Here is a 25,293-nt window from a genome sequence, read left to right as displayed (position 1 = left end):
CTTACAGACGGTAATAAGAATCTGGAGCCTTACCCTGAAAGCAGTAAGAAGCCACTAACCCTTTTTCCCATCGTAGTAAGATGTATAAAGTGCACCAATGGTCGAGTTAGAGACTGAACGGCTGGCGACAACTGAAGGGACTTGCCAGCCTGAGCATGGCGAATGTGGCTCTCCGGCAGGCTTGTCCTTCTCCCCCATTCCTTCTAATTGCATTCCTGAAGCTAGCCCCCAAGATCAGTTCCTCCTCCTGAGGCTGCCTTCCAAGGTCCTACCATGCTGTCAAAGTATTGAAGTGGAGGTATCAAAAACCCCCTTTGGCTTTCTTCATTAACACGCCCAATTAAACACCTCATCCTAACATGGAGTTTTCCATTTTACCTTTATAAAGCACCACTTGCCTGTCTCCTTTCTATTCAGAGGCAGTCCTTTGTCCCACCGCACCACTCCCAATGCTACCTGTGACAAATACCCCTTCGCCCTTACCCTCCTTCACTTCCCCTTCTCCTTTGTGCCCTCCCCCACTTCTCTCTCTCTCTCTCTCTCTCTCTCTCTCTCTCTCTCTCTCTCTCTCTCTTGTGTTGAGAAAGGGTCACTCAGGAGCTCATAGAGAGCCACCTGCCTCGGCCTGTGTGCTGGGACTAAAGGCATACACTTCCACAGGGTCCTGTCTTTGTCTCTTATTCCCTACCCTTTGTCCCTCTGGGAAAAATAAATCTCCTTTGTTCTGAGAACTTGGTCTTGGGGCCCTGAGCTGATATGTCTCCCTTTCAACAATCAGAGAGTTAAATCATTTGCCACTGTATGCTCTTAGCTGCTGAGCCACTTCTCCAGCCCCTCACAAAATACAAAATATTAATGTAAAAAATCATAAAGACTGTTGCAAGGCTACACTTGTGTAGGTAATCTAGAAGGTATGATTTCATGCCCTTGTCACTCAATAATTCTTGAATATTTTTAAAATTTTTATTATTTTTAATGATGTGTAGGTGTATATGGATATATGCATGCATGTACAGGAGGTCCCACTTAGGCCAGAGGCAACAGATAGGTCTCCTGGAGCTGGAGCTACAGGTTGTAAGCTGCCTGACATGGGTCTGAGAACAAAACTTGGGTTCTCTGGAAAAGAGCAAGTGCTCTTAACTGGCCAGATGTCTCTCCAGCACCATCGCTCAATAATTCTCATCACTGGAATCCCAGTTTATATTCTAGGAAACACAATATCTGGGATTTTTGGTATCCCACAGAGACACCCAATTTTTCTCCTCATCTGGTACTGAGGATGGAATTCAGGTTGCATGCTAAACAAATAGTCTACCACCAAGTTATAGCTCTAGCACCATAGAGATTTTTTAAAAATTTAATACTGAGTGTCATTAAACTACCCAGACTAGTTTCAAATTTGTGATCCTCCTGCCTCAGCCTCCGGAGTAGCTGGAATTCAATGTGTGCCACCACTTCAAGCTTTTAAAAATTATTATTTATTTATTATTATTTGTGTGCATGGTGTCCAATATGGTTAGACAACTTTGTGGAGTTGGTTCTCTCCAGGGACGGGGCTCCAGTTGGCAGGCACGAGGCTTATACAGCAAGTACCTGTTGAGCCATCTTGTTGGATCTTTATTTTTTATTTTTCACTACTTTAAAATGTATTTATTAAGGGACCAGGGAGATAGTTTAGTGGGTAAAGGCGCTTACCGCCAAGACTGATGACATGAGTTTGTTTGCGCCTTAGAACTCATATTATGTATAGAGAGAGCCAGCTTCTATAGATTACCTTCTTACCATCACATGCGTGCGCACACACACATACACACACACACACACAACTTCTATAGGTTACCCTCTTACCACCACATGAACACACACACACACACACACCTTCTACAGGTTACTCTCTTACTGCCACATGCACACACACACACACACACACACACACACACACACACACACACACACACCAAACAAACATGTACTGTGATGTGTGGACTAAACAGAACCTTGTGCATGAGAGAAAGCAATCTGAGATACTCCCAGTCCCCACCCCCCAACACTGTTAAAAAAACTATTTGATTTCTATCTCATTAGCAATAAAATCATACAATATTAGTTTTATTTGTCTGTTTGTTCAAATTTATTTTTTTTTTGTTTTTTGTTTTTCCAAGAAAAGGTTTCTCTGTGTAGACCTGGCTATCCAGGACTCACTTTGTAGACCAGGCTGGCCTGGAGCTCACAGCAATCTACCTGCCTCTGCCTCCCAGAGTGCTGGGATTACAGGCGTGCTCTACCGAGCCTGGCTTTATTTTTATTTTTTTAGACAGGACCTACGATTCAGATTTGTGGCCACCCTTTTGCCTTCTAAATGCTGGAACTATAGGTTTGTGTGTATCACTGTGGTGTGTGTGTGTGTGTGTGTGTGTGTGTGTGTGTGTGTGTGTGTATTATTGAGATTACACATAGGCCTCAAACATACTAGGCAAACTATCACTGAACTACACTGAAGTGAAGTCATACTTTATGACCCTTTATGGGTTTGTTTGTTTATTTACTTATTTGTGGGAATGTTTATTTTGTGACAAGGTTTTTCCTAGGGAGACAGACCATACACAGGTCTACTCACCCCAGACAGGGAGCCCAACACAGACAAAAGAATAGATACCACTGCTGTAACCTGTTTAAACTCTATAGCCCCTCCATGAGACCTACTTTAGTTCCTAACATAACTGTGGCTCCTCTGTTGACACCTGCTGTCACTTTTAGTATATCAGAAGCCATTTTGTCTCTAAATCGCCATTTTGTCTCTAAATCTCCATTTTGGTTGAGTAAGATCAGGTTTATGGGAAGCTGAAGCTATCGCCCTCACTAAGATGGCGCCTGGCAACCTGCCAGGCAGGATAACTTGCAATTCTGCTCCTGGTAAACAAGTCCTTATTTGGGTTGTGGGCCGTGCTTTGCTCTGACGTATGCATCCCGCCTTGTCGGGAACCAATTGGAGCTACCAACGTAAGGGCTGCTGATTGGTTGAGGCAGAGGATATAAAGGGGCGCGGAGGTGTTGGGGGAGGAGAAGTGAGCGGGAGAAGAAGCTTGCTGAAAAGGTTCCTGAATAAACTGCCTGGAGAAGAACGCTCAGGTTGTGTCCTTATTTTCCGCTGGTCGGAAGGGACGCGACACAGGTTCTCAGGCTCTGCCTGCCTGGGAGCTTGAACAGCCTTTTGCTTACAACTCACTACTTGTTGAACATTCTGCTTGAATGAATGATGTATGTTCTACTTAAACAAACCCACAATACCCTGCTTTGTTCCCTTCTCCCAGAATGATGGGGAACTCAAAGGTCCCCAAGTCTATATGCCAGCCAATCAGCTCAAAATGCTTTGTCCAGCCACCTGGACGTTGTGCTCAGAACAAAATAGATTCTTCTTGTGTTCATCTAGTCAGAATGATGTAATGCTGCCCTCCTCTTGCTTCCCACGTGGTTACCTGGTTGTTACCTGGTTATGGATTTTCTTATAAAAAGCCTGCATTAGAAGCTCCCGAGTCCACTGTGTCCCTGGCCATGGTCAGTCTTGGGGTGTGGCATTCTAACAAACCATCAATATCTCACTAAGATTGGTGCTCGAGTGGTTTGTGGGGGCAATTGTTATAACAATCACCAAAGTACACGTTGGTGAGCCAATGATATTACTGGAGTTACTTACGGGAAAAAGGGGGTGTCTTAGGATTTTATTGCTGTGAAGAGACACCATGACCATAGCAACTCTTATAAAGAAAAATATTTAATTGGGTTCGGCTTACAGTTCAAAGGTTTAGTCCATTATCATGATGGCAGGAAGCATGGCAGCATGCGGGCGGACATGGTGCTGGAGAAGGAGCTGAGAGTTCTATATCTTGATCAGCAGGCAGCAGAAAGAGGCTGTGTGCCACCCTGGGCGTAGCTTAAGTAGAGGAAACCTCAAAGCCCACCCCTGCAAGCGACACACCTACTCCAACAAGGCCACAGATCCTAATAGTGCCACTCCCTATGGGACAAGTATATAAACACTCCTAGCTATTTCTATTGAAATCACCACAAAGGGGTTACTTACAGGAACAGAAATGACTCACTAAAGCCACCCCAGCATGGGTGACAGCTCAGAAAAGCTGGGAACCTGGAGCACATGGCACAGCCACAGTTGGTCTAAATCTCTTCTTGGCAGTTTGGCTTGTGTGAGAGCGACTTTCAGTAATATTTATTGTTTACTCGGGGAGGGATGGGGGCTAGTGAACTTGGTCAGTTTCAGGGACTTCCTGAATCTATTTTGAGTTGTTTATCTTCTAGTTTCTCGAGCTTCCCTGAAGGGCAGAATGTTTCAATCTCAAAGAAAAGTGCCACACAAGTGTGTCAAGGACACACATGTCATAGTACATATGTGGAGGTCATCCAACGGCTTATGAGAGTGAACGCTCTCCTTCCACCACAAGGATCTCTGGGATAAAAGCTAGGTCGTCAGGTTTGGCAGCATGCTCCTTAGCCTGCTGACCTAAACATGAATTCAACCTTTATTATGAATATTATTTAGACCTAAAGTGCTTCAAAATGTGAACAGATTTTTAAAGATTTGTTTTATACTTAGGAGTGTCTTACTTGCACGTATGTCTGTGCGCCATGTGCATGCTTGGTGCCCTCAGAAGCCAGAGAAGCCATTGGATCCTCTGGACCTGGAGTTACAGGTGCCTGTGAGCCACCATGTGGGTGCTGGGAGTCAAATCTGTGTCTTGACTAAGTAAGAGCAACAAGTGCTCTGAACTGTTGAGCCTTCTCTCCAGCCCCTACTATTGTTATTATTGCAATTTTACGGGTTTTTTGTTTGTTGGTTGGTTTTTTTGAGACAGTGGAATTTTTACTTGGAGGTTTGCTGAGGACAAACCCAGGGGCATATGTAAGTGAGGCAAGTTCTCTACCACAGAGCAACACTTTTAGCCTCCCTTGCGTATGTGTGTGTATAGGTATGTGTATATATACACATATATGTATATGTGTACATATGAATACATACGGTGTGTGTGTGTGTGTGTATGTGTGTGTGTGTGTGTGTGTGAGAGAGAGAGAGAGAGAGAGAGAGAGAGAGAGAGAGAGAGAGAGAAACACCTTGCTGTGTAGATCAAGCTGGCCTCAGACTCTTGACACTGTAGCTTCCACTTCCTTAGTGCTGGATGAAATGTGTGAACCACCAAACCCAGCTTCTTGTTCATCTTAGATGAGGCTAACCTTTGGACCCTGGCCAGAGAGCCAGATTAGAGGTTAAAAATTTTTTTTCTTCCCTTTTAGCAGGAATACAAAAAGAAAACATGCAGTGTAGCTCCATTCAAAAAGTTTTAAAAACCTAAACTATGCTACTTAGAGATACGTATGTATGTATGTAATGGGCTGATTATTACCACTCCCCAGGGAAGAGAGTCACCCAGGCTGTGGCTTCAGGAAGGAGGAAACTGGTTGTGTTCACAGAGGGGTGTGTGGATGACTTCTGAACCTTAAAGAACACTCTTTTCTTGTCTAGGTGGTAATTACATAGTGATTTCACTTTCCTGTTACTGAGTAAACTAAGCAATAACCCACACATTTAGGCTCTCCATTTTTATTTCTTTATTCTAGATATTTCTTACTATAGTAAAATGAAGGAAGACAGACTTGAACTAAGTAGAGAGAGATCTGAACTAGCCACTTCTGAGCATCTTGATGTGAACAGACTAGAGATGTACCTTCAGAGCCTTAGACATTTAGATCATAACAGTGGGAGCACCGCACCGTAGATAAGACCACCCACAGAATATGAGGGTGAAAAGAGAAAGGCCTGAGCCAAGACCATGTGGACTCCCATATCCCATATCCCATAGTCAGTCAGATGACAAACTAACAAATGATCCTGAGAAGGAAAAGCCAAAGATGGAGGAAGGAAAAAAAATATATTTGCAGAAGGGAGTGGTCAACCTTGCAAATTTAAATCTTAACAGCTCTGAATGGAAAGGTTTCCCAATGCAAGTGTTGAAGCTCTGAAGGTAAAGCTATTCTGGCAGCCAATACCCAAGGAGTACCACACAGCACACCAAACCTCACAGAGATTTATTTGTTGGGGAAGACACAAAATATTGTAATGGAAGTTTTGGTTTCTTTAAAAACTCAGTTATGGTATATAAACATGTTTTTTCTTTTAATCCCAAGTGTGGGATTTTAGTTTGGGCTTTAGTTTGTCCACAGCTGATAACTGCCTCGGGCAGGGCATGGTCTTCGCCAGCTGCAGTTTAGTTTAATTTTGAGAACTCTGGGGGATATAAATAGGAGAGCTCAGAGAGAAAGTGTGGAGGTTTGGAGAAGACAGACAGAGAGAAAAGGTGGTGGCTTGGAGGAGACAGACAGAGAGAGTGCTGCGAGAGGATGGTGGAGAGAGAGAGAGAGAGAGAGAGAGAGAGAGAGAGAGAGGCTTCAGTGAAGCCTAAACAGCCAAGAGAAGTAGAGAGGTCTACATCTCCTCTCTCAACTAACCTTCTTTCTCTCATACCTAGTGTTGGGGTGTCAGAAGGGATTGGGGTGAAGGGAGGTAGAGGCAGTAAAACCCCAAATAAATAAAGTTTAAAAACCAGTGCCAACAAGAGAATGGCTGACTCTGCTCTGGTGAGAAGCTCACTAGACAGCCTTATCCTAGGCCCTCTCTCCTCCCCTCCCAGTCCCACCCTCATGCTCCCTCCCTCCATTCCCCCCTTTCTTTCTTCTCAGAGAAGGGGAGCCCCCCCATAAGTACCAACACACCTGGCACCTAAACTCACAGTAGGACTAAGTGCATCCTTTCCCTCTGAGGCCAGACAAGAGAGCCCAGCTAGGGATCCAGAGGTAGGCAACAGAGTCAGAGACAGCCCCTGCTCCCATTGTTAGGGGACCCACATGATGACCGTGCTACATCTGCTACATGTGTGTAGGGGAGGGGTCTAGGTCCAGCCCACGCATGCTTTGTGGTTGGTGGTTTAGTCTCTGTGAGCCCCCATGGGCCCAGGTTAGTTGACTCTCTAGGTCTTCTTGTGGTGTCCTTGACCCTTCCAGCTCCCTCAGTTTTTTCTCCCAGTCTTCCACAAAACTCCCAGAGCTTGGCTTATTGTTTGGCTGTGGGTCTTACATCTGCTTCCATCAGCTGCTGCATGAAGACTCTCAGAAGGTGTTATGCCCACATTTTGAGAGACTCCCCAAACAGACCACCCAAGAGCTGAGTCCAAATGCAATGGCAAGGAAGTCTTTATTGCAGGTTCAAACCTGGGACATCCCCCCTCCCTTTGCACTGACACAGAAGATGCAGGGAAGTGGCCTCAATTGAGAGTTTTTTTTTCTTTTTTTTTTTTTATAGGTTTTAGATAAAGAAATGGGTGTTTTACAGTCTATGATTTGTATGGCATTTGGGCAGAAAAGCTGCAAGCAGGGAGTTACAAGCCTTGGCGTTTCATGGTTGGGTAATAGGTGTAGGGGCAAGTTGGCCTGTAGAAACGATTGGTTGAAGCAGTCATGGGGGCATTAGGAACTTTGGCCTGGCTTCTCCTAATTGGTTGTTGCTATGTGCAGACCACCTGCTGGTCAGCTTGACCAGCAGAGAGTATATTTGGACTTTCCCAAGGTGAGCTGATTGTGTTGCTAGGGAATATTTTTCTGTTTAGACTACTTTGTGGTTTTCCTGGAATCTGAGTTCAGCCCTTGGCTAGGTTTAAAACAAAATGAGGTTTCTTTCTCAAAATGAGTTTGTCTGCTCCTTACAAAGGCAGTTATGCTAAGCTCCTGTCTGCAAGCACAGCAGAGTATCATTAGTAGTGTCAGGGGTTAGCTCTCTCCCATTGGGTGGGTCTCAAGTTGGGCCAGTCAGTGGTTTGTCATTCCCTCAATCTCTGCTCCATCTTTATCCCTACACTTCTTGTAGGCAAGACAAATTTTGGGTTGAAGGTTTTACAGATGGGTTGGTGACCCCTCCATCCACTGGAAGTCCCACCTGGCTACAGGAGGTGGCAACTTCAGGCTCCTTAACCCCCTGCTGCTAGCAGTCTCAGCTAGGGTCACCCCCATGGACTCCGGGAAGCTTCCCATGTCCCAGAGGTGCTCCCCTACTGATTTCCATCCTCTTTCCTAGTCCTTCCCCCAGCCCCATCTCTCCACACCTGACCCCCACCTACCCTCTGACCCCGTTCCCTCCCTCCATCTATTTCAGATGTCTATTATTTCCTCTTTTGAGTGAGATTCAAGCATCCTTCCTTGGGTTCTCCTTGGCTTCTTTAGATCTGTGGATTGTAGCATGGTAATCCTGTACTTTATGGCTAATATTCATGCGTGTCTTTCTGGGTCTGGGTTACCTCACTCAGAATGATTGTTTCTAGTTCTATCCATTTACCGGCAAATCACATGATGTCTATGTTTTCAATAGCTGAGTAGTATTCCATCGTGCAAACGTACCACAGTTTCTTTATCCATTCTTCGGTTGAGGAACGTCTAGGTTGTTCCTAGTTTCTGGCTATTATGAGCAAAGCTGCTATGAACATAGTTGAGCAAGTATCCTTGTGGTGTGGTAGAGCATCTTGTGGGTATATGCCTAGGAGTGGGTATGGGTATAGCTAGGTCTTGAGGTAGAGCTGTTCTCACAGACTTTTTATTATTAATAAACAACCAGGTGTTGGGAAGAATGGCAACATTATCATTAAACTACTTCTTGCTGTATGGGGACGTCAAAGTCCATGGGGCAAACTTGATCATCACCATCAGGGCGTAATTGGGGATCTTAGACCTCTGGTCCCACAGGGGCTGATAATCCTGTAATAGCAACTGATTAAAGGTCTGATTAGGAAGGTTTTGAATTTGTTGTTGAAGAAAAGTAAACAAGAAGTTTGGGGTGTTTTGCTTTGTTTGGTTTTGTTTTGTTTCTCGAGACAGGGTTTCCCTGTGTAGCCTTGGCTACCCTGGACTCGATTTGTAGAGCAGGCTGGCCTCAAACTCACAGCGATCCTCCTGCCTCTGCCTCCCCAAGTAATGGGATTACAGGTGTGTGCCACTGTGCCTGGCTTTGACAAGAAGTTTTGAAGACAGGGTGCAATCAGTAAGATTAGGAAAAGTAGAGAAAAGGGGGTTAAGAAAGGCAGTATCCAATTCCATGACTGTCAATGATCCACTGGCCAAAGGCGTTGAGCTTTTGTTGGTTGGTTGGTTCGTTGGTTTTGGTTTTTTGAGACAGGGTTTCTCTGTGTAACCACTCTGACTATCCTGGAACTCACTCTGTAGACCAAGATGGCCTCGAACTCACAGAGGTCCACTTGCACCTCTGTTCCCAAGTGCTGGGATTAGAGGCGTGCACCACCACAGCCTCTTTTTTTTTTTTTTTAAAGACTTATTTATTGCCAGGCATGGTGGTGCACGTCTGTAATCCCAGCACTTGGGAGGCAGAGGCTGGTGGATCACTGTGAGTTCAAGGCCAGCCTGGTCTACAAAGTGAGTCCAGGACAGCCAAGCTACACAGAGAAACCCTGTCTCAAAAAAAAAAAAAAAAAAAAAAAAAAAAAAGCCTTATTTATTTATCATGTACACAGTGTTCTGCCTGCATGTATGCTTGTCTGCCAGAAAAGGCCACCAGATCTCAATTTAGATGGTTGTGAGCCACCATGTGGTTGCTGGGATTTGAACTCAGGACCTTTGGAAGAGCAACCAGTACTTTGAACCTCTGAGCCATCGCTCCAGCCCCACTGAGCTACTTCTTACATTTTTGGAGATCTGTCTGGAGTTGTCAGATCTTATCATTTACTATATCCAACCGGTTGACATAAAAGTAACATTCCTCCCTGAGAAAGAGACAAAGACCACCTCTCTTCTGCTGTTAGTCAGTCTAGTCCTTGCCAGTTTTGTAGTACCATGGCAGCCAGCGAGTCAATTTGGCCCTGGAGGGTGAGGATGGTCTGAGTCACCCATTGGCAGTCCTGGATGAACTGAGAGGAAAACTGATAGTGGATAGTTAGGGAAGTGGTTAGTCCCGCTATTCCAAGGGCAGCACTAGGAGTAAGACCCAGGACTGTGAGAAGGGTTAGGGCCCCAACCATTTGTTTGTCATGCCATGCTTCTATAAACACTGTGACAGGAACCATTCCTCTCTGGGTATCACTCCTAATTTTGAGGAAAGGAACACTAGGGAGGAAGTCCTGAATCACCCAGAAAGTAGGCAGTGGTAAACTTGAGTGCAATAGAGGATGGAGGCATTGTGAATGCTCAGACATAGGAGCGGGGTGGCACTGCTCAGGGTTAAGGTATTATTACAGTCTGAGGAATCCATTGTGTCCATAAAGTGTGTCCCAGGAGTTCAAGCAGTCTGTGATATCAAAGAGAGGGGTGTGGGAGAGTTAAGGGTGGCAGTGATAGTTGGCTCAGGACAGTTAATGGGTTATCGAGGTGGGAGCCTTACAGTGCAATGGGTGAGGCCACAAAGAGTGGTAATGAGTATGACCCAGAAGGGACACACAGTCAGCATTCTCCAGAGTGACCAGGCAGAGTGTCATTTAGCCACTGATACGCAGAGGTTAAGGTGTGGAAAAAGAGATGGAGTGGCCATGAGGACAGAGAGCTGGGATCAGCATCATCCAAGAAGAGAAGGGTTAGAGAGCTAAGTACCTTTGATAAATGTCTGATCACATTTTAAATCTTTTTCTGTAACTCGACCAGTGGCTCTCAATCTTCCTAATGCTGTGACTCTTTAAAACATGTCCTTGAACCTGGAGAGGTGGCCCAGTGGTTAAGAGCACTATCTGCTCTTCCAGAGCAACCACATGATGGCTCACAACCATCTATAACGTGATCTGATGCCCTCTTCTGGCCTGCAGGTGTACATGCAGGTGGAGCACCCATATACAGAAAAATAAATAAGTCTTTAAAGATTAAAAATAAACATTTCCTCATGTTGTGGTGACCCCCAACCATAAATTATTTTCATTGCTACCTTATAACTGCAGTTCTGTTACTGTTATGAATCATAATGTGAATATCCAATATGTGACCCCTAAGGGGGTTGCAGCTTACAGGTTGAGAACCACTGACCTAGATGTTAGGAGAATGGGGTGTATACTCTTTGTATTTGGATGGTGTTCACCAGGCGCCTGTTGAGCAGGACACAATATGGTGGGCCGGTGACACTCTCCTCCCATCTTGTGCCCCATGGGTCTTGAATGTAGAGGTGGAAGGATCCCTCCTGTATATAAAGATGAGCAGGTGAATTAAGACAGCCCGGATTTAGCTGGGCATGGTGGTGCACACCTTTAATCCCAGCACTTGGGAGGCATAGGCAGCTGGATCTCTGTGAGTTCAAGGCCAGCCTAGTCTACAAAGCAAGTCCAGGACAGCCAAGGGTAATAAAGAGAAACCCTGTCTCGAAAAACAAAAACAAACAAACAAAGACAGTCCTGATTTGTCTCATAGTATTTGCAGAACTAATAGGGGCAACCTCTGTAAAGTTTCTGACCACTTTTTACAGTAATCTTCCTTTTAGTCACAGAGAAAACAGGCATGGTGGTAAACCTTGGTGAAGGAGAGCTGGATAAGAGAGTTAGTTATAGGGAACAAATCAGCCTTTGACTGCCTGCTGTAGAAGACTTCTCAACCCTTTTAGGACAGGCTGTTGGGTAGAGGTAAGGGCCTCTTGGACTGTAACCATCTACATGTGCTACCACAGTCAGGTATAGACAGGAGGGAATGAAGGAGAAGAGAGAAATTTAGATACAGGAGATTTTCTGATCATTTGTTTGCACAGTGGCAGAAGTTGCCAACACTGAAAAATGAGTATGTCTGTAGCCAGTGTTTGCTATTTTGTGGGTTCTTCTTCTACCCTTCTCCACCCCTTTTCTTCCATCCCTTCAACCCCTTAACACTAGATAAGAATAAAAACAAACAAACAAACAAATGATAAAGAGGAGAAGAAAGAGATCCCTGAAAAAGTTGTAAAGAGGGCAACTATCATTGGACTATTTCTTGCTGATTAGGGGCATCAAGTTCCTTGGGGCAAGTCCGATCTTTGCCCTCAGGCTATCTAGTTTATTCTTCTTGTTTCTTCTTTGCACACAACTACTCAACAAACTGCAACCAAGAACAACCACACCTCTCAGGGCCCTAGCATGTATATGCCCTCTGAAAAGTCCCCAGAATTCCAAACGTTACACAATCACAGAAACTATCTGCAGCTGGGAAAATCACAGTTCTGCTAGAGCACGAGGCAAATCACAGTCAGCTGCTGCAAAACAACTCATATCCCCACACCTGGGATCAAAAGAAAATCATATTCTTATAATATTTCTGTGGGTTTGTTTGTTTGTTTTGGGGTTTTTTTGTTTGTTTGGGGGGTTTTGTTTGCTTTGTTGTTTTGGTTTGGTTTTTGATTTTTGGAGCTAGAGTTTCTCTGTGTTTTCTGTAGAAACTAAAATTCCAGAATCCTCACTACACATGCCAGTCTTGGCCACTGAGCTGTACTGAGGCCAAGCTGTTTGTAGTAACACAGTGAAGTCAGACTTTAATACAATCTGCGTCTGCGAAGGAAGAGAGGAAGGGCTGCAAAATGAGATCCACGAGGAGTTTCCACAGGTTCCCAATGGGAGCTGAGAGGAAAGAAAGCAGCCCAGGAGGGCACAGATTACCTCTGAGACTTCCAGGGTGGCACAGGAAGACAAGAGGGAAAAAGTGACAGAGGCTTCGAAGGGCTCTAAGAAAGCTAAGGAACTTAGTAGGCAACTCCTAGGCTGGCCTCCAACTCACAGCAATCCTCCTGCCTCAGCCTCCCAAGTGCTGGGATTAAAGGCGTGCGCCACTACACCAGGCATTTGGATTTTTTTCTTTTTAAAATTTATTTATTTAGTGTGTGTGTGTGTGTGTGTGTGTGTGTGTGTGTGTATGAGAAAGAGAGAGAGAGAGAGAGAGAGAGAGAGAGAGAGAGAGAGAGAGAGAGAGAGAGAGAGAGAATGGATGTGCACATGTGCCCAACAAGGCCAGAATAGGGCATCAGATCCCCTGCAGCTGGAGTTACAGGCAGTTACATGCCACCCCATGTAAATGCTGAACCTGACTCCAGTCCTCTGGAAAAGTCACAACCACTCAGCCATCTCTCCAGTCTCTCCCCTCATTTTCTTTCTTTCTTTTTTTTTTAAGACAGAGTCTTTCTGTGAAGTCCAGATTGGCCTTGGACTCATGAACCTTCTGCCTTGGCATCTAGACAGCTGGGATTAAAGGTATGTGCCACCATGCCCAGCTTAGCAGTAGTAAGACTCTGATGAGCAGCCAATAGAAACAGTCTAGCTGACGCTGGTGGAAACCACTCAGTAGGTCGAGACAAGGGGATTACAAGTTCAAGGCCAACCTGGAGGATTTAGTAAGACCTTCTCAAAATAAATAAAAAGTAAACAGAAGGCTGGGCCGTAGCTGGGTGGTAGAGTATTTGTCCAGCGTGTACAAGGCCCCGGGGTATCATCACTAGAACTGTTTAGTTTTTTTTGTTTTTGCTTTTATAATCTCCATGGAGTTTTTGGTGCACAGTAGGCTTTCAAGAAATATAAATCACCGATTTCTATCTTGGGTACTTTTGTTATGGTTGCTAGTTTTATTTTTTATTTGTTTTGGTTTTGTTTTGGGTTTTTGTTTGTTTGTTTGTTCTTTTTTGAGGCAGGATTATGGGGTTTTAATGTGTCCCTGGCTGGCCTAGAACTTACTGTGTAGATCAGGCAGGCCTCAAATCACAAGGATCTGCCTGCTTCTACCTTCCAAGTGCTGGGGTTAAAGGCATGCACCACCATGCCTGATTTAGGTACTTTTAAAAAGCCATCTAGCAAACAAAGTGCTCGGTATTTACTCTGAGTAAATAGTAAGAAGCTTGATTATGAAAGAGAAATAAGAAAACAGTGAACAGAGGCTATGGAAGGAAGCAAAGTGATGTTTTCTTGTTTGGTTTCTGTTGTTTATTGTTGACTTTGGCAGATACTGCCTTGCCTATAGCCTCGGGTCTAGATTTTCTTTTCTTAAAATACTGTGTCAGGTGTGGTAGACAGCCTGGTCTATAGAGTAAGTTCCAGGACAGCCAGGACTACATTGAGAAGCCCTGTCTTGAAAAAACAAGGGGCGGGGGGGGGGGGAGAGGAAGAACAGAAAGACTGTGGGTTTTTTGTTTGTTTGTTTGTTTGAGACAGGGTTTCTCTGTGTATCCTTGGCTGTCCTGGACTTGCTTTGTAGGTCAGGCTGGCCTCACAGAGATCTGCCTGCCTCTACCTCCCCGAGTGCTGAGATTATAGGCCTGTGCCACTGTGCCTGGATTTTTGTTGTGTTTGTTTTTAATAGAAGCTTTAGACTCTTGGAAAATACGTACAGAAAGTCCAGTGATCTCTCACGCCCTTTCCCCTCCATCTTGCACACAGCTTCCCCATTTATGAACATGGTCCACTAACATGAAACCTTTGTTCTAGCTGATACCTGACACCGCCTAGCAGAGGTTACACTAGGGCCATTAGGTTGCCCAGCTCTAGAATCTTGAGATATGTATAGCACCATGAGCCATTATTGTAGTATCACAGGAGTAATTTCACTGCCCCAAAGTTTCTTTCAGCTACCTGTTTATCTCCTCTTTCTCCAGGTTCTTGGGAATACGTAATTTTTTAAGGTTTTTTTTTTTTAATTTTACTTATGTGAGTTTATGTGGTCAGTATATACATATTAATGCAGGAACTCTTAAAAGGCCAAAATAGGCCTTGGATCGATTGGAGCAGGAGAAAGGCAGCCGTGCTAGGATGCTAGATGCCAAGAACAAAACTGAGGCCTTCTGCAAGAGCAGGTTGGGGCTCCTGATTTTGTTGTTGTTGTTGTTTTGTTTTTGTTTTTGTTTTTTTTTTTTCGAGACAGGGTTTCCCTGTGTAGCCTTGGCTGTCCTGGACTCACTTTGTAGACCAGGCTGGCCTCGAACTCACAGCAATCCTCCTGCCTCTGCCTCCCAAGTGCTAGGATTAAAGGCGTGCGCCACCATGCCCGGCTATCTCCTGATGTTTTTAATGTCTGTGTACTTTTGCTTTTTCTTGACTGTCACAGGTTGGAATCATTTTAGCATGTAGCCTTTCGGACTGGCTTCTTTCACTTAGCAATGTCCATTATGGTTCCTTCCTGAGTTCTCACTGCTTGCCAGCTCATTTCTTTTCCATGAACGATATTCCACCTGGACAGTTCACAGCTCACCTACTGGAGGATGCCTTGGCTGCCACCAAGTTCTCAGAATTATGAATAAATCTGATAAAATTTGTGCAAGCAGTGTGGTTGCAGAGCAGAGGTAAGACGACGGGAACCGGCAGCTCCTTCTAGAGGCTGCAGCTGTTCGCAGTCCAGCAAGCAAGGCCTGGGTGGGAGTTCCCTTAGCCTCACACCCCTGTTAGCTCTTGGTGGTGTCAGCACTCTGGACTTTGGCCTTTCTGATGGATGTGCCGTGCCATCTCCCTGGTTCAGTTGGTATCTCCCTGATGACCTCTGGTGTACAGAGTCTTTTTTTTTTTTCCCATTTAATTTTATTTTTTGGTGTGCAGAGTCTTTTCCTTTCAGGTTTAATGTTAAGGTCATTGGTCCACTTTTCAGTTAGGTTGTCTTCTTGCTGTTGTTCAAAGAGTTTTTTTGCCTATTTTATCTCCTGTCCTGTAGCAAGACATGACTTTTGCAGAGATTTTTCTCCTGCCTGTGGTTCACCCTTTTACTTTCTACTCCGAATGACTTAATTTCACAATCAGAAAAATAAACCTTTCTTTAAAACACAGCCTTGGGGGTTAGGGGTGTGGCTGGGTTTGATAGAGTGCTTGCCAAGCCTGTCTGAGGCCATGGGTTCGTTCCCCGGCTTGACCTGCATATCTGCGATCCCAGTTAAAGGAGGTGGAGACGGGAGGATCGCGAGTTCAGATCCATTCTTGGTTACAGATGAAGTTAAGACCAGGGTGAGATACATAAGATTGTATCAAAAATTAAAAAAAAAACAAAACCCAGTATGATACAGCCTACAATTCAATTACCTGCAGTTAAATATCCGGAGGAAGGAAAAGTATGTAGGCTAACTTGTGTTTCCCCAAAATTGCAGATCGAGGGTCTCACCGCACCACACATGGCACACATCTATAGCCTCAGCTCTGAGGGAGGTTGTGCCAGCCTGAGCTACATAGACTTGGAGGCCAGTCAAACCTGTGCAGCCAAACCCTTTCAACACCCTCTCCCACAGAAAATAACATCGGGCAGAATAGACGACTGTTCACCCAGACTTCCAAAAGGGCGCTGGGTCGCAACGCAGGACTCCACAGGTGTCCAGAAACTCAAGTCTCTGAAGAAGCGGGATCTACAGCTTTTCTGCACCAGGTGAGGTAAGGCGGTGTGAGGTGAGGTGAGGTGAAGCGAGAGCAGGAAAAGCAAGGACTGAGGGATGGCAAGTGTGCGCACCTGCAGGGGATTCCCTCCCCTGCGCATGCGCATACCAGGAAGGGCCCCCCCCAACACCCCGCCTGTGCTGACCTAAGCTGGACATCGGGGACGCGCAGACCCCCAGTCTCCAGCCGCTCTTCAAAGCTCATCCCCCTCCAGCCACTCCAGAGCATTCCCGCCAAAGCCACATCCAATCAGAAAGTGCCAGCACTGAAAACTGAGCCACATCCAATCCTAAGTGGGATGTGGGGCCTAAGCCCGCCCCTGGGGCGCTCTGGGCCAATGAGCCCCCGCGCATGCGGCCTGGACTGTTGAGCGCGCAGGCGAGAGGCGGTTGAGGACAGTGGTGAGGAACGGCCGAGGAGGTGGCAGCGGAGCTGGTGTGCGGAGTTCAGCATGGTGAGAGCCGCCCCAGGCCGCGCTGGCCGGGCTCAGGGCCTCTGAGGGTGGTTCCCACGGGAGGGAGACCGCCATCTCCTCAGAGCCTGGGGCTTCCTCCCAGCCCGGGCTCCTGCGAGGGTGAGCGGAGGCAAAGCAGCCCAGGAGTCCGCGCTTTCCTCCTGACTCCGCGCACGCGCGAGTGCGAGCGACATGCACCTGTGTTAGGTCCTGTGAGGAGCCAGGCTGGTAGGGTGTAGCTCCTGCGTGGAGTCCCTGCAGGATGGAGAGGGCATGAGAAGCCGGGCATGGTGGCGCACGCCTTTAATCCCAGCACTTGGGAGGCAGAAGCAGGCAGATCGCTGTGAGTTCGAGGCCAGCCTGGTCTACAAAGTGAGTCTCTGTAACAGAGAAACCCTGTCTCGGAAAAAGAAAAGGGCACGAGAGTTTGAGACCAGCCCCAGCCTCTTAAGATTCCAGTCTCAGGAAAATGCAACAAAAGATGGTGGCAGATAGGATTTTGGAAAGGAAGCTTTTGTTTCCCGATACCAGTGCCCTTGACTAAGAGAACAAGCAGTTTCGTTGGTTCCAGAAGATTTCTAGAAGCTTCCAAGCTTTCTGGTCAAATATTCACCGTGGGAAACTAAAAGTTACATAATCCAAAGAGCCGTTGCTTGGAATTTTAAGACAGTCTCATAGCCCGTGTTGGGCTCGAGCTCACTATGGGGGTGGGGAGTGCGGAGGATGAGATGCACTCCCGGTATCCTCGCCCTCGCCTGCTTCTGCTCAGTGTTGGGATCACAGACACCAACTCTGCCCAGCTTCCCAAAGATCTTTTATGTGTCTTGTGGCTACTGGTGTTTTGCATGTTGTGTGGTTTGTAAGTGGGATAAATTTGTTCATGTTAGAAAGTAAATCTGAGCTGTGTTCTGTGGCATGCCTTCCCAAGCACAAGATGAGCTGAGGCAGGAAAATTGGATTTCTGGGTAAATTTGAGGCTAGTATAGGCTACAAGAAAAAAATAAGAGAAAGAAAATAAAGTTAAAAAAAAAAAAAAAAAAAGAAAGAAAGAAAGAAAGAAAAAACTGGAGACCCTATTTTAAATGTGTTCTTTGTTTGAAATTGTTATCCATGTGTGCCTGTGAAAAGCATTTGTCCCTAAGGGTTGTTTCCCAGAGAGGCCAGAAGAGGGCATTGAAGGCCCAGGAACTGCATTCAGGCAGTTAGGAGCGTGGGAACCACACTACTCCTGTCAAGAGAGTGTTCTAGCCAACTCTCCAACCCAGCAGAAAACTTTGTTTAATATATATATGTGCTCTGCCTGCATGTACACCTGCAAGCCAGAAGAGGGCATCAAATTTCAGTATAGATGGTTCTGAGCTACCAAGAATTGAACTCAGGGCCTCTGGAAGAGCAGACAGTGTTCTTAACTGCTGAGCCATCTCTCCAGCCCCAGCAGAAAACTTATTAAGGATTTGTATTCACTGAAAAGGACCACGTAGTTACAAATAACATAAAATCTAGGTCTAAACAGCTAGAATTTATCTGTGTTTCTGTGACAGGGTCTCATCTTCCGTGCTAACCTCAAACTCATCTTTTTGCCTCACCCTCGTAGTTGCCTGGTTACTGTAATGAACCACCATGGCTGGCCTGATGATTATTTTTTCATTAAATTTTTTTTTCTCATTGAGAAAGCACATTAATCCCATCATTCTGTTCTTATGGCACAATCCTTGATATGCATGGAATTTGGCAACATGTGCTAATGTTGCTGTGATAAAACACTGACCAGAGCAACATTGGGGAGGGTTAAATTGGCTTATAGGTTATAGTCTGTGATCCGGAAACCTAGGCAGGAACTGAAGGAGCAATGGATGAATATTCTTTACTGGCTTGCTCAGCCGGCCCCTAAGTAGGGGCCTTCCCACATGAACCATTAGTCAGAAAAATGCTCCACAGACATGTTCACATCCCCTTTTCCAGGTGCCTCTAGTTTGTGGCAAGTTGAGCAGAGCTAAATAACCAGCACAATGTTTTTAGATGTACTTTTTCAAATAATCATTTGAAAACTTGAATTGCCTGCAAACTAAGTAGAATCTTGCTATTTGTCTCAAAAAAAAAAAAAAAAAAATCTGTCTTTTTCATTGAAGAATCTTTGTAATTTTTGTTTTCGGGGGGCGGGGGCATCCTGTTTATTTTTGGGACATTTTAGAAGAAGCCTTGCTGGGCCTTTAAGAAATGAGAAAAGGAACTCTATTTGCTTTGTATTTTTATTACATCTGTTTGAATGAATGTGCATGTAGCTTCCAGTGGAGATGAGATCAGAGGACAACTTACAGAAGATGTTTTTCTTCTTCCACTAAGTAGGTCCCAGAGATGAAAACAGGTCGTCAAATTTGGCAGTAAGTGCTTTTAACCACTGAGCCATCTCGCAAGGCCTGTATTTGCTTTTATTAACAAACTGGGTGTCCGAGCATAGTGGCATATACCTTTAACCCCCCCCCCCCCCACTCCAGAGGCAGAAGCTTTATCTTTGTGAGTTTGAGTCAGCCAGAGTTATATGGTGTCACCCTGTCTCCAAACAAAAGAAAGAAAAAGAAAATTGGCAGGAAATTAGAGAGCAGGGGTTTGGGCCTTTGCAGCCCTCAGTGCATCACAAAGCAGCCACCTGTAAAGCTCAGAGAGGACCCTGAGGCCTGTCCGAGGGGTAGAAACACTCTTAGTAAATGCCCCTTCCTGTCCTCTAGACAGCAGTTGACACCTACTGTTTGCGGAGGTCGATAAGACAGTTGCTGGGTTCCACTCTTCAGTTGCCCACAAGCAGGAGTCACTTACTGCTCATGCTACTAATTCAGCTTCTGCTCCTGAGAGACAGCGCGCTGGACGGTGCATACCGCGTTTCATAACCGAAGCATGCATGAGTACAAGCAGCAAGAACATGCATGCAGTTTGCATGACATTGCAACGGTGTTCTCTGCGAAATTATGCTCAAGAACCCATGGCTTACAAAAACATAAAGTTTATATCCACGTTGATAGCTAGCCATGTTCCTTAGGGAGGACACACTTTCTATAGCTTTTATAATGTGACATACTCCTGAAATTTTTCACTTAACCTCCAGGTATTTGTTTAAAATTGAACAAGTGGTTTCTGAGTGTAGTTAGGTCCTTGCATGGAATAGATATTCCATTTATAATTGATCAACTGGGTAGAATCATAAAATGTGCAACTTATATAAGTGTAGGGCTAAGGAACCCAAAAGTTGGATATGGTGGCCCATGCCAATAATCCTTGCACTCTGTACACTGAAACAGAAAGATTGCATTCACCAGGCCAGCCTGGAATATGTAACCAGTCCCTTAAGTTAAAAAAAAAAAACCCAAAAGAGAATTTCCTTAAAAGTTTTTCTTATGCCTTTTAAAAATTTTTGTTATTATGTATACAGTGCTATGTCTGTATTTGTGCCTGCAGGCCAGAAAAAGGCACCAGATCTCAATTTAGATGGTTGTGAGACATTATGTGGTTACTGGGAATTGAACTCAGGACCTCAGGAAGAGCAACCAGTGCTTTTAACCTCTGAGCCATCTCTCCAGCCTGTCCTTAAAATTTTTAAATGAATATAAAACTCAGGATAATGCAGCAGGTCAATACTTAACAATGTCTGTGAGGGTTCCATTCTGAGGCCTGAAAGGAAGAGCAATTGCTCCAAGTGGGATGATATCTTTGTGAAGATTATTAACGGACTGAAAATAGATGTGTACATGAGCCTGAGCCAGCTTATTGGTACTCACAGCGGGATAGAGATTGATTAAGAAGGGCTGATCTAAGCTTGGCTTGGTGGTGCACGCCTGTAATCCCAGCACTCAGAAGGCAAAGGCAGGTGGATCGCTGTGAGTTCCAGGCCAACCTGGTCTACAAACAACTCCAGGACAGCCAAGGCTACACAGAGAAACCCTGTCTCGAAAAGCCAAAAACAAAAAAAAGGCTGATCTAGATGGGCAGATAGAAGACACAGTGACTATCCTGGCTTTGCCTGGGTGACCTGAGAACTATAATGGCAGTCCTAGCTGGAGAATATCCTATCCTTCTGTCAGGCTAAGGTAAAACCTGACAGATTTTTCTGAGAATTGCTGTGACTATCCCTGGTGAACTATTGTTAGCATTGCATGGTTTCCAAGTTTTAAACTAGCCATGTTTTTTTAAGAGTGGCAAACGTTTATGCTCTGGGCTAAGTGCTGTTTAATAGTTTGGCCAGACTGGTGTGGTGGCTTACATCCGTGATCCTAGCCCAGGAGAGGCTGAGGCAAGAGAATTGCCACTGGTTGAGGTCAGCCAGGGTGAGTGAAACTATATATCCAAATAGGGCAAATTTAGAGGAGACAAATCTTCCCCCCTCCCCCCCATATCTGTCTATCTCTCCCCCTCTCTGTGTGGTGTGTGTGTGTGTGTGTGTGTGTGTGTGTGTGTGTTGACATAGGGTTGGGCATGCACTCTCCCTAATCTTTGCTTCTGAGTACTGGGATCATGGGCTTACACAACCACACCTATGGGCAGTTTAATAGAGAGGAAAGGAACACCTGAGCCATTGTTGTAAATAAAGCCTGAAGATAGATACTGAGGTACTGTACATAATTATCTCTCAGTCAGTCATACAGGTTCACGTGAGCGAGAGAGTCAAGTGTCTGTTCTGTTTTCCAGCGTGAGTGTATCTCTATCCACGTGGGGCAGGCAGGTGTCCAGATTGGCAATGCCTGCTGGGAGTTGTACTGCCTTGAACATGGTATTCAGCCTGACGGTCAGATGCCAAGTGACAAAACCATTGGCGGCGGGGACGACTCGTTCAACACATTCTTCAGTGAGACTGGAGCCGGCAAGCACGTGCCCAGAGCAGTGTTTGTGGACCTGGAGCCCACTGTGGTCGGTAGGTGCCTGGGCCCTGGGTGGAGGCTTTCCTGGCAGAGTGGCAGAAGCCCACTGAAACCTCTGCAGAAGAGCCAGGCTGTGCACTGTATGCTGGGACCTAGTTAGTAAGAACCGGAGAGTGCCGTGTGTGGTGTTTGTGTCCCCAAAGGCCAGGAGACACTGGAGACAGACATGCACAGTGGAACGGAGGGGCCCTTGCTTGAAAGACTCACAGTCCACATGGTCTCTCTCTAGATGAAGTGCGCACAGGAACCTACAGGCAGCTCTTCCACCCAGAGCAGCTCATCACTGGGAAGGAAGATGCGGCCAACAACTATGCCAGAGGTCACTATACCATTGGCAAGGAGATTGTGGACCTGGTCCTGGACCGCATCCGAAAACTGGTGAGAGGATCGCAGAGGAGGCTTCCTGTGGTGCTTGTCCTGGTCCAGAGAGTCAGTGTTAATAGTGGTGGGGTCACTGTCTTGTTGGGTTACCGTTGCTGTGGTGAAACACCATGAGCAGAGCATCATGGGGAGGAGAAGGTCTAACTAGCCTCCACTTCCACAGCTCTTTTCATCATTGAAGGAAGTCAGGGCAGGAACTCAAAAATGCAGGAACCTGGAGGTAGGAGCTGATGCAGAGGCCATGGAGGGGCGCTGCTTACTGGCTTGCTTCCTTTAGCTTGCTCAGCCTGCTTCCTAATAGGGCCCTGGACCACCAGCCCAGGGATGGCACAATGGGCTGTGCCCTCCCCCATCAATCACTAATTAAGGAAATGCCTTACAGACTTCCTACAACCTGATCCTAAGGAGGCTTTTGTTGTGTTTTTGTTTTTAAGTAAGGGATCTCTCCTCAGATGACTTTAGCTTTTGTCAGGTTGACATAAAAGAATCAAAAATGGTAATTTTGGAAAATCTCTTAGAATCACTTAGTTTACCGAAATATCTTCTTTCTTTCTTTCTTTCTTTCTTTTTTTTTTTGTTTTTTTTTTTTTTTTTTTGTTTGGTTTTTTTGAGACATGGTTTCTCTGTTTAGCCCTACCTGTCCTGGACTCACTTTGTAAACAAGGCTGGCTTCCAACTCACAGAGATTCCCCTGCCTCTGCCTCCACAGTGCTGGAATTAAAGGCATGCCCCACCATACCCAGTTCTTACCAAAACATCTTACACACATCCTGTGCTGAGACGCATCCACGGTCTTCCTTGTATTCCAAGCGCCCCTGTGTGTTGTAGACAGTTTGAACTGGATCAGTTTGCAGAAACGGAAGTCACAAATGCAGGGCGCGGAGGTCATGGTGTGGCTCTGCGGTCACTGGCTTACACCCTCTGGCTTTCCCACAGGCAGATCTGTGCACGGGACTGCAGGGCTTCCTCATCTTCCACAGCTTTGGAGGCGGCACAGGATCTGGGTTCGCGTCTCTGCTCATGGAGCGGCTTTCGGTGGACTATGGCAAGAAGTCCAAGCTGGAGTTTGCCATCTACCCCGCCCCCCAGGTGTCCACAGCGGTCGTGGAGCCCTACAACTCCATCCTGACCACACACACGACGCTGGAACATTCTGACTGTGCTTTCATGGTGGACAACGAAGCCATCTATGACATCTGCCGGCGCAACCTGGATATTGAGCGCCCCACGTACACCAACCTCAATCGTCTGATTGGGCAGATCGTGTCATCCATCACAGCCTCCCTGAGGTTTGATGGGGCCCTGAATGTGGACCTGACAGAATTCCAGACCAACCTGGTGCCATACCCTCGCATCCACTTCCCGCTGGCTACCTACGCCCCGGTCATCTCAGCTGAGAAGGCGTACCATGAGCAGCTGTCAGTGGCAGAGATCACCAACGCTTGCTTCGAGCCAGCCAACCAGATGGTCAAGTGTGACCCTCGCCATGGCAAATACATGGCCTGCTGCATGCTGTACAGGGGCGACGTGGTCCCGAAGGATGTCAATGCGGCTATTGCCACCATCAAGACCAAGCGCACCATCCAGTTTGTGGATTGGTGCCCAACGGGATTTAAGGTAGGATGGGTGCTGTGACATTCTAGCTGAGCAAGCGACGGGCTCTGGGAAGAATTTCCCTTTCCATGTCAGGCTCCAAAGAAAGTGTGTGTAGTGAGTAGTTAAGGTGCTGTAAATAATCCTGGGAACCCTTATTTAGAACTGTCAACTACCAACCCTTCTTGTTTTATCTCGTTCTCATTGTTGTTTTGGGGTGTGGGGGTGGTTGGATGGTTGGGTTTTTCAAAACAGGGTTTCTCTGTATAGCCCTCACTGTTCTGGAAATCACTGTATAGACCAGGATGGCCTCAAATTCACAGATATCCCCCTGCCTCTGCCTCCCTAGAGTGAGGATTAAAGGTATGTAGCACCGCATCCAGGCCCCAAGCCTTATTTCTTACACCATCAGAGCTTCATGGGTGTTTTCTACACATGAAACTTTCAGTCAGTTTTTTCCTATAAGATTTATTAATTTATTATTATGTATACAGTGCTCTGCCTGTGTATACACCTACATACCAGAAGAGTGCATCAGATCACATTGTAGATGGTTATGAGCCACCATGTGGTGGCTGCGAATTAGCTAAGGACCTGTGGAAGAGCAGCCGGTGCTCTTAAGAGCTGAACCATCTTTCCAGCCCCCCAGTTTTCTTTTAACTAGGCAAACAGTATACCTTGGGTAAGCTCCTTTTTGGCCTTTGTTGTACTGTAGGTGTAGATGATTCAGTGTGTTGTTTCCAGTTTGGCCATTGGTGGTTTAAGTAAGAACTTTAAAATCTTTTATTTAAGCCAGGTGTGGTGGCACACGCCTTTAATCCCAGCACTTGGGAGGCAGAGGTAGGCAGATCTCTATGAGTTCAAGGAAAGCCTGCTCTACAAGAATCAAAATCTTTTATTCGTTCCCCAAAGGATAGAATGAGTATTTGTAGTTTGAGCAGGGTCCACAGTTGCCAACTTGGAGTGAACTATCTTTTCTGAGGTCACTATAAACTTCACTGCCTTTCTCCTTCTCTGGCAGGTGGGCATCAACTACCAGCCCCCCACCGTGGTCCCTGGGGGAGACCTGGCCAAGGTGCAGCGGGCCGTGTGCATGCTCAGCAACACCACTGCCATCGCAGAGGCCTGGGCCCGCCTGGACCACAAGTTTGACCTCATGTACGCCAAGCGGGCCTTTGTGCACTGGTACGTGGGGGAAGGCATGGAGGAAGGGGAGTTCTCAGAGGCCCGCGAGGACCTGGCAGCTCTGGAGAAGGATTATGAGGAGGTGGGCGTGGACTCCGTGGAAGCAGAGGCTGAAGAAGGGGAGGAGTACTGAATGTGGGGCTCTGCCTGGCAGCCATCTGCTTATGTCTGCCCCACCACTGACACTAAAGCATGTATTTACTTATTAAAATGTCGTATTGAGCTAGTTCCTGCCTGGTGTGCTGAGCTTTCTAACACAACTCCTTTCTAGATACCTGCCTTTTCCAAGTAAGTTTCTCTGAGGAGAACATACTAGATTTTTCCTAAGAAACAATAAATGTGTCTGTATTTTCAGTTGTAAGTTCTAACTAAGGACTTTAGGATA

The 25,293-nt window shown here is 46.0% G+C and overlaps 1 protein-coding gene across 2 annotated transcripts; it reads left to right on the top strand.

The window, feature by feature from the left end:
* Window positions 1–21,567: 21,567 nt before the first annotated feature.
* LOC127197471 (tubulin alpha-3 chain) lies at window positions 21,568–25,056 on the top strand. 2 transcript variants are annotated; one of them, XM_051155396.1, is made up of 4 exons: window positions 21,568–21,742; window positions 21,979–22,127; window positions 23,067–23,747; window positions 24,745–25,056. In XM_051155396.1, the coding sequence occupies exons 1-4, from the start codon at window positions 21,622–21,624 to the stop codon at window positions 25,039–25,041; spliced, it is 1,248 nt and encodes a 415-aa protein (XP_051011353.1). In that variant the 5' UTR covers window positions 21,568–21,621; the 3' UTR covers window positions 25,042–25,056. The 2 variants fall into 2 exon arrangements, with proteins under 2 accessions (XP_051011353.1, XP_051011354.1); XM_051155397.1 differs by lacking the exon at window positions 21,568–21,742 and having other exon boundaries at window positions 21,984–22,127; window positions 23,071–23,747.
* Window positions 25,057–25,293: the final 237 nt, after the last annotated feature.

This window comes from Acomys russatus, chromosome 13 (genome assembly GCF_903995435.1).
Source record: "Acomys russatus chromosome 13, mAcoRus1.1, whole genome shotgun sequence".
In the NCBI taxonomy this organism is placed as follows: Eukaryota; Metazoa; Chordata; class Mammalia; order Rodentia; family Muridae; genus Acomys; species Acomys russatus.
This window is presented reverse-complemented; position numbering and strand designations above follow the sequence as displayed.

Coding starts and splice junctions, on each gene's coding strand:
- LOC127197471 (XM_051155396.1), top strand. CDS start 21,622: ATGCCAAGTGACAAAACCATTGGCGGCGGGGACGACTCGTTCAACACA. Junction 21,743..21,978: donor CCTGGAGCCCACTGTGGTCG/GTAGGTGCCTGG, acceptor GTCTCTCTCTAG/ATGAAGTGCGCACAGGAACC. Junction 22,128..23,066: donor TGGACCGCATCCGAAAACTG/GTGAGAGGATCG, acceptor GCTTTCCCACAG/GCAGATCTGTGCACGGGACT.